Here is a 15590-nt window from a genome sequence, read left to right as displayed (position 1 = left end):
TTCAGTTTCTTCATTTAAAAAAAATAAATAAATGCAAGTAATACCACCAACCTCATAGGTTATTTTGAATATCTAAGGGTTGGGCCCCTGGGATGGTGTGCTGGGGTGCCCTAACACAGTCCCACAGACTGGATGGATCAAGCAACAGATATGTATTTTCTTCAAGTTCTGGAGGCCAGGAAGGACTTGAGTCAAGATCAAGGCATCAGCAGGATTGATTCCCTGAGGCCTCCTTCCTTGACTGCCTTCTTGCTGCTGCATCTTTACCTGGACCTTCCTCCATGTGTGTGTCCCTTGTGTCTCTGTGTGTCCTCATCTTCTCTTCTGAGGATGCAGTCAGATTGGATGAGGAGCCCCCCTAACAGCCTAATTTTAAGTAATCTCCTTTTAAAATTTCTGTCTTCAAATACAGTACCATTCTTGGGCGTGGGGGCTTGGGAGCTTCAGCTCATGAATTTGAAGGGGATGCAGATCTGCCCTTGACACTCTGTAGAGCCCCTGGCCTGGTGCATTTGCTCCATAAAAGGTGTTGGTGGCTGCTGCAGGACGCTGCTTGCTCTCAGGTTTGATTTCCTTGCTCCCTGGGACTGAGCCTGGACCCCAGGTAACCAAACTGTCTCAGCATTTCTTGAGGAAGTACAAGTGATTAGATGTCTCTGTGGAGGGACCCAAGGCGTTAAGCTTTTGTAACTTTGTTGCTTCTGTTTAGTTGGTCTGAAATTTGTATTTAATTTCTGGCCTTGAGATTGTCCCAGAAAGGTGACTGTCAGCCATCTAAGTTCCAGATAAGTTATTTGGCACTTTGTGGTGTACTGTGGTTACTGGATGAAGACCTAGCATTTTCCAAATGCTCTTGTCACTTTGTAAAAGCTGTGGCTAACTATACGTGATGTAAAATTTGCCATTTTGACTATTTTAAGTGCACATTTACAGTGTTATGCTTCCACATAACTACTAAACACCTCCAGAACTTTTTCATCACCCTGGACGGACACTCTGCGCTCATTAAGTGACTCTGCTTGCCCCCTGTCCCCAGCCCCCAGTTGCCTCTATTTTATTTTCTCCCCCACTTTCCTTTTTAACCCTGCTATAGGGACCACCCCAGGAGCTGGCAACTGGAGCCAGCCTACCTTCGCTCCGGGGGAAGGGGTTAGGATTAGGAGACCACCCAGGCAGGGGCTTGGCCTGGCTGCTCACCATACTCCTCTCTTGTTTACCTTTCCCTGAAAGCCTACTTTGAAATGACCCACTCATTTGTGCAGAAGGTCAAAATTTACACCAAAAGGGGTGGGGACAAGTAGAAGTGAGGAATAGGGGTCCCCTTTCGCTGCAGTGCCCACCAGTGGGTTGTGCTGACACGCGGATGTCGGTGTGCGGCGTGGGAGCCTCGGGCCAGGCCCCGTCCCTGGGTGTAACGCACGCATCCCTGCCCCGACCCTGTGCCTGCAGACCTACATCGGTTCCATCATCGCCTCCGTGAACCCCTACCAGCCCATCGCCGGCCTGTACGAGCACGCCACCATGGAGCAGTACAGCAAGCGCCACCTGGGCGAGCTGCCTCCGCACATCTTCGCCATCGCCAACGAGTGCTACCGCTGCCTGTGGAAGCGCCACGACAACCAGTGCGTCCTCATCAGGTAACGGCGCGAGGCTGGCGCGGGCCGCCAGGGGGCGCGCGGGAGGAGCGGGAGGAGGTGCGCCCCGAGGGCTTCCCCAGGGTCAGCCCCAGCTCACACTGCGGGAGCCTGGGGAAGGGCTCCTCTCACTGCCCATTTCTCAGGAGCTTTCCGTTTGGAGTAACTCGATGACTACAGTGTTCAGAAAGCATGGGCTTAGAAACCTTAGAAAAGAAAGCTCGGAAAAGCAGAGGTACCCTGTCGTTTGGCCCTTTGCTTGGAATCACTCCATTCCCCCCATGCATGCACTCTCATCTTCTCCCTCCCTCCCTCCCTGCAGTTTGCCTTAAGTGTTCTTTGGTTTGTTTCAGTTATGTGGCATGGTCCTATCTTCTTGTTAATTATTTAAATTGGAATCATGTTCTAGTTGTGATCAGGACTCCCCTGGATGATTGCCAGAGCAGACATGGTAAATGTTAGTTGTAGTGAGGTTTCCATGGACTATCCAAGCTCTTCTTTCATTTATCCTTCTAGTCGTGCTTTCATGGAAGATGACCATCATTGAGGAGTGACGGTCTACTAAAACTTCTGATGTGAAAGATTTTGACATGTTTTAGATGACTTCCCAGTCCCAGCTGTGGCACTATAATTATTTCAAAAAGAAAGGGGCTGGGTGCAGTGGTGCGCACCTGTAATCCCAGCGGCTGGGAGACAGCAAGAAGATCACAGGTTCAGAGCCAGCCTTAGCAACTTAGCGAGATCTTGTCTCAAAGTAAAAAGGGCTGGGAATGTGGCTCAGTGGTTAAGCACCCCTGGGTTCAGTCCCTGGTACCAAAACGTTTACATTGGAGGAGGACGATAAGAAGACCACACACACACCAATTTCCAGTTAAATGGAAATAAGATGCAAGAAGATAGATGTAGGGCCATATGCCATCTTTAGATTTCCAGCCAATCAGGCTTGCTGGCACTGTAGCCCAAAATTCGACAGACAGACCAACAGACTCACCTGGTTGTTAATGGGTACAGCCAGGTAACTGGTGGCCACAACTACTGTGAGAAGCCAGTTCCCAGATGGTGAGGAGCAGATCAGAGGGGTGAATGTGCCCAGCCTTCCTCCCACCAGGGAAGCTACACCTGCCCCTGGGGGAGGGCAGATATGCCAGAGGAGGCCCCTCCCAAGACCCTTAAAACCCAGGCAAGGGAATGAGGAGTCCCCCCTACTGAAGGCACATGGGACATGTTGACACTGTTCCCTGTGGTGTCTAATTGAAGGTGAGGAAGAAATAATGGCTTATGTTTTCTGAAGGTTTACAGTGTGTTGGGCACTATGCCAGGAACTTTCCAGGTACCGATGCACGGAACACTTCCAGCAGCTTTGATGTGGGCACTCTGTACGACACCTCCAGGTGCCTCTCAGAAGGTGACTTTCAGGGGAGTGTTCTTAGGGCAGTTTTAACCCGTTGTTCTTGTGGTGATTGCTCGTTTCTAAGAGCCGGGAATTACAGTATAGGAACAGCTGCGCCCACTCCCTGCCTGTACTGCAAGGTGTGCACGTGGAGGTTGTAGCCAGCCGCAGCCTGGAGGGAGGAACTGTCAGTATACTCCTTTCACCTGATGTGCAGTCCATCAAAGTGAAGCCACTTTCTTATAATAGAAACAACTTTTAAAAATAACGTGCCCAATAATATAACTCGACTTACGATTCTCGTGAAGGCACTACGTGTGGATTTCTTGGATGACTATGTTAAAAGTTTCGAAGTTAGAATTAAAGGTCATTGTATCAGCATACACTATATAATTTCATAAGATTAACAGAAAGAACACCTAACCTATTTTAAGAATATCAAATTGTTAGTCACACTTACATACCTAAATATTTTCCATTGATAATTGCTTGTGTTTATTACTTTCAGTGGAAAAAATGAGAGCATGACTAATACATCACTTGCTAGACACGGCAGTTTAGGAAGAAAGTGAGAAATCAAATGAAGTCATTGTGCGTGCGTTTGTGTGTGTGTGTGTGTGTGTGTGTAATAAAATGGAAAGGGGCTGACATTTTTGTGCCAAAGACTGTAGTATTTAAAAATTAAGGGGGTGGGGAGTGACTCCCAAATAGAAAGCTCTCATTATGTGAGGCTGATGTGAAAAGAGTAACTGTATTTATCTAAATTAACTCAGGAAACAGACTTTAAGAATATATTTCTCACTAAAATATGGTTTGACTTTTAACAGGTCTTTCCAGCAGTTTTTTGGGTTTTTTTTTTTTTTTAAGTGAGGGGTGGAACTGTGGAATTAAGAGAATAAAATAGAGTCAGAAAGTATAAATTGCTGGGTACGGGAGCCCTAGCTAGCTTTCCTTGGGTGTGATCTGCCCTCTGGTGGGTCCAATGTGCAGTACTACTTTCAAAAGTGCAATGCTAGACGATGTTAAAATCAGAAAATATTCAATCCCTAGCCCCAGAAATGGAAGAACAAATAAACAAATGAGTAAAAAGATAAGCCTCTTTGGAACCAGACAGGAGTTTGTGGTCCAGTTTTCTATCCTGTGTGTGTGCCTCACGTGGCCACTATCCCCAGAGACATGGAGACCCCAAGCCTTTGTACTTCCAGTCAGTCCACACCTCTTTCTTTATCTCATTTTTAAAATTGTTGTCTCTCTTAACTCTAGGTTTATTTTACTTTTATGCATACATTTAAATGGAATCTTATGCTTTTATAGTTTTAAATATAAAAATAAAACTGAATACATATGATCTTAAAACTCACTTGAAATTTTTTTTTTCTCATCTAATTAATAAGGTCAGCATTTGACCTTCGTTCATCCCCATACATTTGTCTTTAGTTTTTCAGACATTTTGTTGGGCTGTCAGGGTTTAGTTTATTATGGTCTTTTCGTTATATATGACCTTTTTAAGATACAGAGAAGTGCAAAAGATGAAATTACAGCAGATTAACTTGCATATTGCATTGACTCTTACTCATGATTTATGAAGCAAGGCAGCCTTTTTCTACTAAATAGATGAGAGATGCTGCTGGGAACTGGCAGAGCAGAGGGTTTTGTAGGGTGTGAACAAGGAAAGAACTGTGGAAAAGTGACTGGTTGGTCAATATCAGGTTATCTTCTTGTCAGGGCTAAACAGAGGAGACTTCCTTATCACACTGATTCAGTAGACTGCAGTCTCCTGTTTTCAGGAAAAACTACTCTGTTTTGGGACTCAAAGCTTCCATTTGATTATGTGGCAATTAGCATGAGTGACTCCATTTTGGTTTGGTCCTTGGGGGCTATTGCAGAAGCCCAACCCAAACAGTGACCTCCCTTTATTTTTGTTTAACAATGAGCAAGCTCTGAGGCCTGTTTGTGTTAGCAAGTTGGCAGCCAGGAGAGGGTCTGGTAGAGATCAGCTTTCAGCAGGGTGAATAATTCAGAATGACTATTGGTTTAGGATCTTTGCTTACTTTTTTTTGGGAGGGGCGGGGAGTTCAGAATGTGAGTGATTTCTGCTTCACTGTGTCTTTTGTATGCTGGAATGATAATTGGGTGTTTGATCTTTTTCTGCTTCTAGAAATGATGGCTTTGGAATGCTGAAGAAAACTTAGGTCCTGGATTGGAATAGGCACCAAGCAGAGCAGGGCATGGGTCAGGACTTGTGCTGCTGTAATTCAGCAGAAGGAGATGAGATGGGAAAGGCTGCAAAAGGGAACCGAGGTCCATTGAGAAGACTCATTGGTGCGTCATGCTCTAAGAAGCCTGAGACGCAGTGTGGGGAGCTGTAGAGCAACTTACTAAAGAGACTAGCTGTCAGCAGCAAACCCAGGGTTTGGACTTAAGGCTTTCTGACATAAGAGAATCCTTCTTGGTATAGGGTCATGTCTTAAGGGTTTTGTTTCCTTTGCTGAGACTTTTAAACTTAATTCTTCAGACAGTAGAGATGCTTCCAAGGTCTTCTAAAAAGCTAGGAAGTGATCTGATTTATATTGGAGAAATCACATGACTCAGGAATTTGATTCACAGGAAAAAGAATGTTTGTCAGGTGCCAACAAGAAGTAGGTGTAAAGGAACAAAAAATAAATTTCAGGTTTTGTGGACAAGACCACCCCTGCACTACTCAGCTCTGTGTTCACAGAGGGGATGGAAATATGGGTGGGGTGGGCTGTGAAAAACTCTGTTTATAAAAACAGGCAGCAGGTCTGATTTGAGGGTCATAGTTTGCTGACACTGCAGTGGATCTAGGAAACTAGGGCATCGCCTCTCCTGCTAGGAGACTAGCCCACCCAGTGCAGAGGGCCTGCCCTGTGCCCACAGCTTGCTCTTCCTGCAGGTGTGTTCTGGATGCCTCCTGCCCATTTCTGAGGACATGACTGTGTCCTTGAGCCTCACTGCCCCTGAACTGACCTTTCCTCCTCTGCTGGATCATTGGCATTATCATTCAAAAATTTCTAATATGTTCCTTCTTGGACAAAAGGATGTGGCTTTGGTTCCACCCTCCTTAAGCCACCCTCTTTCTGCCCAAGCCAACCCGGCTGTCCTGCGTGGTGCTCCATCTTTCTGGATTTCTTCCTAGTTCTCTGACCACTAAGGCTCCTTAGTCATTTTCCACCTCCTTCTCTTTTAAATTCCCTACCCTGCTGTTTTCTCCTGTGTCTGTGTGATTCTTCAGACTAACCTGTGTCCCCCAAGTTCCCGGGTTCCAGACTTCTGCCTCCTCAGTGTCATCACCAAGATGCCTTAAGGGCACCTCAAAGTGGTGGGGTATTCTAAACGCTTACTGTTTTATCCAGAAACATACTCCTCCTCTTGCGCTTCCCTTTCCCAACCCCTGGACCCTGCATCCTGTCCTTCCCCAAGCCTGAGGCTGAAAGCCACTCTTCTTAATGTAAAAGTCATTCTTTTTTTCTTTGTGGTGTTGGGGACTGAACTCGGCATTCGCCGTTGAACCACACAGGGGCTTGCTAAGTTGCTGAGGCTCGCCTTGAACTTGCATCCTCTTGCCTCAGCGTCCTGAGTAGTTGGGATTGCAGGTGTGCACCACCTTCCACTGAGCTACGGGTTTGTGGCTCAGTGGCAGAGCACTTGCCCAGCATGTGAGAGGCACTGGGTTCCATCCTCAGCACCAATAAGCAAACAAAATAAAGGCATGCTGTTCATCTACAACTACAAAAAAAATTTTTTTCAAAAGTCATTCATTCTTTTTTCCTCCAACTTAAAGTAAAATTACATAGAGTACAACATCCTGATCTTAAGTGTATCTTGATGAATCTTCCCAGATGTATAGTCCTTTGTTACCAACACCCCGAATATCACACTGGCAGGCTCCCTGGGGCCCAGGGGTCATTCCTGATGTCTGTCAATTATAGAGCCACGTGGCTCCAGCCTCCCTGCTGCTTCCAGCCTCCTTGCTCCTGTCCATTCTCCACACACAAGTCAAAACCATTCTTTTGAATCTTTAGTGTGGCCTGCCACTCTCCTGCTTAGAGACGCCTTGTGACTTTCCGTTGTCCCTATAAAGACTCAACATTTTTAACACAGCCCATGGAGCTCCACATCAGTGCTTCTGGGTTTTATTTCTTTCTCTTTTTCATTTTTGTTATTATAGTTAGAGTTTTCAGGTGTTTTTATTTATTTATTTATTTTGGTTTAATAACATCAGATCATTTATTTCATGCAGCTAGCCTCTTTGCTGAAGCCCATTTGTATATACTGTCCTGTTGTCAACAAGGCAGAGGACTATAATTGTCATGGACTTAAGAAGGATCAAACAGAAGTAGGGACAGGGGAGGAGATAGAAGAGAGTTAGATCAAAGTGTACTACTTGCACAGTTCTATTATTGACATTAATGTCTGGGAACAACTGGCATATTTCTGTGTTTTAGCAATTTGTGTGTTATTTAATTATTTTTATTCTTTGTCTTGTTAATGTAACATTTCCACATCCCCATGTGTGAGTAGTCACCATTTATCTCCTGGTGCAATCTCTGTTAGTCACTTTTTTTTCATTGCTATAGCAAAATGCCTGAAATAATCAACTTATAGACAGAAAAGGTAAATTTTGGCTTATAGTTTTGAAGCTTCCAGTCTCTGATGGATTGGCCTCATTGCTTTGGACCTGTTCCCAAAAGCAGCACATCATGGTGGGAGTATGTGATGGAACAAAATGTAATTCACCTATAGATAGAAAGCAAAAGAGAGAAGAAAGGGCCAGAGTCCCACAGTGCCCTGGGGGAACACATCGCCAGTGGCCTAAGAACCTCCCCAAAGGCGTCACCTCTCAGTGGCACCACCCTGGGGACCAGCCATGGGCCTCTGCTGGGCCTCTGGAGGACACTCAACATCTAAACAACGGCACAGTCCTGGCTAAATTTTTTGAAGCTGCTTTTAAGAGCAACAGTTCTTCAACTTGGCTTCATAGAATCATCTGGAAAGTTTCTTAGTGCTGATTCTACCCTGCGGGGTTGGATGAGGGATACGTTCACTGACTGATAACAATGAGCAGCCGAATTTGAGAACTCCGTTGCAGAGAGGGCACTGCAGGCATGGGCGTTTCACTGGCATCTGAGGCTGTACTGATGCATCACAAGGAGTGCTGAGGACGCTTGGAGGGGGTGGGACAAGTGAGGACAGTGTAGCTGGAGGTGGCAGACTGGTACCTGTGGCCGTCAGCCTCCAGCCCTGTGGTTCCCTTTGTGTAGCAAATCCTTAAGTGCATGTCACTAGCAGTCACAGTTGATGACAAGGACAGTTCTTTTCTTGCCCTTGACCAAGTCTTTGCTTGGAGCTTGAACATTGTGCTCTCCATTTTGTTTTGTAGTTTTGGTTCGGTTTGGTTTTTGGTGTTTTTCGTTTTGTTTGGTTTTTGCCATGTTATGTTATGCACGGTGCACAAATCTCAGGAATATGGCAGGGGTGGTGTATTGTTGCTTGTTTCACAGCTCTTTGCGGGTAGGCAGGGGACTTGACCTCCTCTATGTGCTTCTTTGTTCTGGAGACGTGCCACCCTGAGGGTGTCCAGATGGCAGGAGGATGGAGAGCCCAGGGACCGTGAGGGGATTTGCAGGCACAGGCCTGGCCACCGCGTATGGCTCTCACTCAGTCGCTCAGTTCCTCTCTTGTCCACTGGCCACGTTCAGCCCCCTGGGCCGACTGACCACCCTCACTGCAAGGCAGGTTGGACCCTCCCCTTCTGTGGGCTGGAGGATAAAGAAGTGGGTTCAGGGGATGCGTGACGTCGCTTCTTCCTCCCCTGTTTTAACTAGAGAACTTACCCTCTCGTGTTCATTTTTGTTTTTAATAATTCAGTCACCAGCAGCTGCTAGGTAGGTATGTATTTGTGAAATAGGGAGAGTTATTTAAACGCTCCTTGAAACTCTCTCAGGTGTGTGTGACTGCTGTCAGACGCCTCCCGTGTACCAGGTATGTGAAGGTGAAATCTCAGTCCTGTGCTCAGAAGATTCCAGCTGCTGTTAAAGGAAACCGCAGCCGAAGTTGGCCCGACTTGCATGGGCCTTTGATTATCTCAAGTAACACGAGGTGGGGCAGTGTCAAGGTTGGGGTTCAGCCACGCCCGCTGGGCTCCTCTCTGCTTTTCTTGGCTTTTGCATTGTGATCTCAGGTAGGTGTGGATTCTCAGGTATTTGTTGTCTGCAGGAAGGGGGGCATTTCTGCTCAGCCATTCTAGGGTGTGTACATACCATGCCAGGAGCCCTGGCAGCCACGATGTGTCTCTGAGATGGGAATCCTGACGCCCTCCTGTGCCCAACCCTAATGCTCGCGGAGGGCATGGAGCGCCGGTGCCGGGCCTGGACCAGCGCAGTCCCTGAGGGCCACGGTGCCCGTCTGGCTCCTCTGCTGCCCCTCATCTCTGATTCACTTCCTCTCTTGATTACACTTGCTTAATCATTCACCGCGTTTTCAGCAACTCTCCTCTCCCGATAACGCCGGCTGTGGCTGCCTCCACAGAAGTTCAGGACGGAGGGGCTCTTCTGTTAAGCCCCATGAGCACTAATGAGCCTGCCGCCCGGGTTGGCGTCTGCGCCGCGGTGCTCCTGCTTCTCCCTTGGTCGACTTGCCTTTATAAGTTCGGCTTCTTTGCTCCTGCTGTTCTCCCCACAGTACCAAGCGTGGCGCCTAACACAAATTCAAGTAGGCTTCTCCTTTCTACTCGGTCTCATCTCTGCACGTCCCTCTGCTTCTGCTGCCCCATTACTTTATCCTGGACCTGACCGTCCCATGCCTGGATAGCAGCAGCAGCCAGTCTCCTGAGGGAGCTTTCAGCCCTTCTAGAGATTCCTTCCAGGACGGTGCCCTGAACGGGTTCGTCTCACCTCCTGCTCATGCCTCAGTCTCGGTCATCTCTCTCTGCTGCCTCCGGTGTAGTCCAGCTGCCCTGGGCAGTCCCATGTCCTGTGAGGGTCCATCCAGGCTTGGCTGGCTTCGTGCTTGACTCGATTACCATCTCACCCAGAATCCGCCCCCCGTCCTCCATGCCTGCCTCCCGTTAGCCATTCTTCGAAGACCTTTCTCAGACCTCCTTTACTTGCCTCTCCCTCCCCTTCTGTCTGAGTTGCTTTGTTCACTTTCCTGAGCCATCACTGGTCCCTGGTCTCCGAGGGGCTTCAGGGCAGCCGTTCTGTTCTGACTCGCTTAGCTGCTGCCTCCCTTCCAGGATGACTGAGAAGGAAGTGAGTCAGTGTGGGTCATTCCTGCAGGTTCATTCCTCGTTCATTCATTCATAAAATTGATGAATGATTTCACATTCATTCACCTGCTTGAAGTTTCCCAGAAAGATACTGTTAATTACATCTTTAACAAATACGCACCAAGCACCCACCACTCTGTCCAAGTGTGTGGGCTACAAGAGAACACAACAAGATCCCACCTCCTGCAGGACTTCCCTGCCTTTCCTGCAGGCACCATCCGTCTTGAGACATTTACCTAATAAAAGACAGTGCTGTGTACCCGTGTGCTAAAAGAAGCCTGTGCGAGACGAGCGATGGGGCAGCCTGCAGGAGAAAGGACCTTTTCCTCCCCTGCAACTCAGCTCTTCTGCAAAGGACTTTTGATCTCCCTTTTCCACTTTTCACCCGCTGTCTGTTGAGGGGATTGTGTGCTGTTGACCAAGCTGGTTGTTTTAAACAGCACCTATTCTTAGGAGCACAAACTTCTGCCTTTTGTCTTTCAGTGGTGAAAGTGGGGCAGGGAAAACCGAAAGCACTAAATTGATCCTCAAGTTTCTCTCGGTCATCAGCCAACAGTCTTTGGAATTGTCCTTAGAGGAGAAGACATCCTGTGTTGAACAAGCTATTCTTGAAAGCAGGTATTTCTTTTATCGATTTTCTTGTTTCCAGCTAATAGGATTTTCTTTCCTCAGCATGGAATAGTTTAAATCAGTTTTCTTGACTTCTCTTTTATAATTCCTTAAGAAGCGGTCTTGGCACACGTGGTACCTTTAGTAGCCCCGGCAACCCCTCCTGCCCATGGAAGAGGCTCCTGACCCTTTACTGTTGGGCCATTTGTGATGCTGCTGAATGTGCTGGAGAGCAACCTCCTCCCAGCCTGGGCTTTCCAAGTTTCTGAAGGACCTGGGCCAGATGGGGCGCTAGCTAGTATGGCAGCTGTGGAGGAGAATCCAGTGGCTTTTGGGAGCCCTTGTTATCAGTGGAAGCGCAACCACCAGCCTCTGTGTCCCAGAGCTGAGTGTGCAGGATGAGGAGGGCTCTGTCCAGCACTGGGCCGTGGGGAGGCTCGGGGTGAGCAGAATGGCGTTTGTGCAGCCTCTGCTGGCACAGAGCGGTAGCACACATTTCGTAATAGGGAGCTTCAGAACTTTGAAGGAGGGCCGTGTGCCAGGTACCATCTGAATTATCGTGGAAGATTCGTAATTGCCTGGTATCTGATTTGTGCCTTAGAAGATCTCAGAACCGGTAGGGGGCATTGCAGATCCTGTTCTTTAGACAGTTTTCCAGGGATCAGCAGATTACAGCTGATACGTCATACAACCTTTTTTTTTTTTTTTTTAAGCAAACACTTAATTTCTTTAACTCATAGTAAAATACACACAACAAAACTTGAAATCCTAACAGCTTTTCCTTGTATAGCTCAGTAGCTGTAAGTGCATTCACATGACTGTGCAGTTGTCCCCACCCTTCGTCTCCAGAACCTCTGTCCTCTCCTGCAGCCCTTTGCACAAATAGTTTTGTTGAAACTTAGCCTCACTCGACCGCATTATGTCTGGCTGCTTTCAGGCTACAGTGGAGGAGCTCAGTAGTTGCCACAGGGACCTCATGGTCTGCAAGGCATGAAACATGGACTGTCTGGTCCTTTACAGAAAAAGCTGCTGACCCTTGGCCAGCCTGACTCCATTTTTCAGTGGCAGAAGATTCAGAGATATTAGATGAGTCACCTGCAGAACGTACAAAAAATGGCTGAAATTTTCAGGACTGAAACCTTTTCAGCTGTTAGGATTTGAGTGCAGGCTTTTTCGGGCAGTCCCTGACATGCATTTACAAACCGAAGCTAGTTTGTGCAGGGATGAGCTGTTGTGGCCTTAGCGAGGGTCCTCCTTTGCCAGCATCACTAGCTGTAGATTCTTGCTCTTACTCAAAATGGATGTGCAAGAGAAATCCATTTAAGCAAGTGTTTGCAAAGTCTGCCTTTTCTGAAAATAAATACAGTCACCCTAGGTTCCTTTGGTTGCAGATTTTTTTTTTTTTTTGCATTTGTATATTTTGACATTTGTGAGAAATGCTTTTGCTGTTTTCAGATCTCCCTATTAATACTCACCTACTGTTCTTCTTTTCACAGCCCCATCATGGAAGCTTTTGGAAATGCAAAAACAGTGTACAACAACAACTCCAGTCGCTTCGGGAAGTTCGTTCAGCTGAACATTTGTCAGAAGGGAAATATTCAGGGCGGGAGAATTGTAGATTGTATCCTGTTTCATTTAGTTGTTTTTCTGTAGCATGTAACTCTTATCAGTGAAAATTGTTCCGATTTATCACAAGGCCTCAAAAGGAACATGAAATATTTTTTACTCTAGTTCTACCTAGTTATTTCCATTTTTTGGTATCAGAAATTGAGCCCAGAGGTACTTACCCACTGAGCCACATCCTCAGCCCTTTTTTATATTTTATTTAGAGACCAGGTCTCACTGAGTTGTTAGGGCCTTGCTAAGTTGCTGAGGCTGCTGTGAACTGGCAATCCTCCTGCCTCAGCCTCCGGAGCCACTGGGATTATAGGCATGTGCCACCACGCCCAGCTGGGCCCCACTATGTAAAGGTTCCACACTCTGTGCCCACCCCCCAGTATCTCCACACTGGAGACCAAGCCTGTGACCAGAGTTCCATCCTGTGAACCTTTGAAGGACACACTCAAACTATATCCAAACCATGGCAGTTATCAAACATCAGATATTTGTTTGAAATCATTTTCATCAGATAGGTTGGGACATGATAAAGTACCATGTGTCAGTCTTGGAATTGAGTTTAGATGAAGTGTTCTGTGCTTTGCTTGTTTTTGGGAGGCACTGCAAATTTCAGTGTCAGATGACAGGAACAGGGATCTGTATCTGTAAGGAGCTGTGGTGATTCAGTTAACGAAGAATAGAAAATCAAACACTAATTTATCTTGTAACATCTTTGTTTTATTCCTTGACTTGCCATTGCTTTTCACATGAAGATTTATTAGAAAAAGTAAGTATGTGATTGAGTTCATGTTTTCCACGGTAACGGTTTTCAGAAATTATTGGTCTGTGTGAATTAAGCAGAGGAAACATCTCTGAATATAAATTTGGTTTCTCTCCGCAGAACCGAGTAGTAAGGCAAAATCCTGGGGAAAGGAATTATCACATATTCTATGCGCTGCTGGCAGGGCTGGAACATGCAGAGAGAGGTATGCGGGAAGGGCAGCCGCGGATACCTGGGTCAACGTCTCGTTCTGCACTTGAGACACACAAGCAAATGACGAGACCTGTGTCTGGATGCTGTCCTCGTCCATCCATGGCCATGAAATGGGCCTTACACGGGTACCATAATGTGCCCAATTCACTGTAGGGAAAATAATATCTAGAGAGGGTGATCAGTAGAGCAATTTTGAATTTTTGTTTGTTTGGGAGTCTTGGTACATTTTTAATTTGAAGGATATTTATGAAAAACACGTATTATGTTATATCTGGTTTTACTTTTAAATCACAGCCAAATAAAACTAATTTCTAAACTTGATTTTTTAAGAGAAAAAATAAAACTATCCTCATGTTTTGTTTTGTTTTTTCCCAGTGACTTTTTCTATCATCCCATTGGGTTTTTCTGTTTTTCCTAAATGATGGTTATAAGGGAACTCAGTGATCTTGTTAGGGGTTGTTAGGGATGTAGGATTTTTAAAAGCACAGAATGAAACCCCCAGAACAAAAAAGACAATAAAACACACACACACACACACACACACACACACACACACCACACACCACAACATGAACTCTTTTGGATTTTGTCTTATCCCGGCTAAATGAATATTGATGCTTTCTTTTTCTTTTTCTTTTTGTAGAAGAATTTTATTTATCTGTGCCAGAAAACTATCATTACTTGAATCAATCTGGATGTATAGAAGACAAGACAATCAGTGACCAAGAATCCTTTAAGGAAGTCATTGTAAGCTATTTTCTTTTTATTTCCCTCTATTAAGAGTGACAGTTTTCATCTTACGTTACAAAAAAACAAATTTTTCTTTAATAGAAATAATTACACTTGGATGAATACTTGAGAATTCAGGTATTTCCGTCTTATTCCAAGTAGTGAGGAAGACTGTCCCCCGGGTTGGAAGGGAATTCAAGGAATCCTCTTTCTTTAAAAGGTGGGCAAGTCTGTCATTTAGGACCCAGGGGTGGTTCACTTGAAACAGTGTGTTTAGAATGCCTGCCTTCACCTGCTCAAGACCAAAAAATTCTGGGCTTTGCATTGAAGCAAAGAGGTCCCAGTTTTGTCTTACAAGTAAGATTTCTCTTGAAAGTCAGTTTCCACAGCTAAAAACAAATCCCTCAGCCGTCGGACCCCATGACCACTGGGGTGTCACCCATTTCCTGGAGCCTGAATGCGAAGCCACTTCTGATGACATGAGCAGTGGTCATCTCAAGACGGGGTCGTGGCGTGCCATGTCTCTGCTGGTTCTCGCATATCACAGGAGCACCCGGATACCTGGTCGTCCAGCACTGTCCACAGCCCACCTGACTGGGCACGGCCAGGAGCTTGTGGCGTTGCGGGCCCAGACCCTCGTCAGAGCCCTTTCTAGAGCCATGGAATATGGTGCAACTGGGGTTGATTGGTGATCTTTATAATCGTCATCCTCACAAATGCAGCCAACACGAGTCGAGCACAGTCGGTTCTCTGGATCCGCGTTTCCTATCGTCAGGTTCCACTAACTGTGGAACAGAATTTTTTTTTTTTAAAAGTGTCTATACTGAACATGCGCAGATTTTTTTCTTGTCATTATTCCCTAAAAAATAGAATATAACAGCTACTTATGTCCATTGTATTAAGTGTTACAAGTAATTTTAGAGATAATAAAAGTGTATGAGAGGATGTGCAGAGAGGTTATATGCAAATAGTGTGTCATTATGTAGAGGGGATTTGACCATCCTGGATTCTAACTTCTGTAGGGGATTCTGGAACCAGTCCCCTATGGATATCAAGGGACACTTACTGTAAGGATCTACTTATTGTAAGGATCATTAGGTGGAGTTACATTTGTCCTCTTAGTAACCCAGTCAGGTCATTGGAACAGTTGTCTCTGTTCCGAGACTCAGGAAGGTTAGTGACCAGCCTACCTTAATGAAGCGTGTGGTAGAGCCAGTATTCAAACACTCTGTATCCAAACACTTTCCTTTTCCTTTCCTTCTCTCTTTCTTTTACTGGGAATTGAATCCAGGTGTTCTTAATCACTGAGCCACGTCCCCAGCCCTTTTTAATATTTTTTATAGAGACAGG

At 46.0% G+C, this 15590-nt stretch overlaps 1 protein-coding gene across 1 annotated transcript in view; it reads left to right on the top strand.

Annotated features, from left to right (window-relative positions):
- Myo10 (myosin X) overlaps window positions 1-15590 on the top strand; it is a 204935-nt gene that overhangs the window by 95676 nt on the left and 93669 nt on the right. Inside the window, exons 4-9 of the mRNA XM_047555005.1 lie at window positions 1450-1637; window positions 10796-10930; window positions 12418-12542; window positions 13291-13304; window positions 13419-13503; window positions 14155-14258. Coding sequence (XP_047410961.1) covers window positions 1450-1637; window positions 10796-10930; window positions 12418-12542; window positions 13291-13304; window positions 13419-13503; window positions 14155-14258 — 651 coding nt within the window. The remainder of the gene's footprint in view (window positions 1-1449; window positions 1638-10795; window positions 10931-12417; window positions 12543-13290; window positions 13305-13418; window positions 13504-14154; window positions 14259-15590) is intronic.

This window comes from Sciurus carolinensis, chromosome 6 (assembly GCF_902686445.1).
Source record: "Sciurus carolinensis chromosome 6, mSciCar1.2, whole genome shotgun sequence".
Lineage (NCBI taxonomy): Eukaryota > Metazoa > Chordata > Mammalia > Rodentia > Sciuridae > Sciurus > Sciurus carolinensis.
This window is presented reverse-complemented; position numbering and strand designations above follow the sequence as displayed.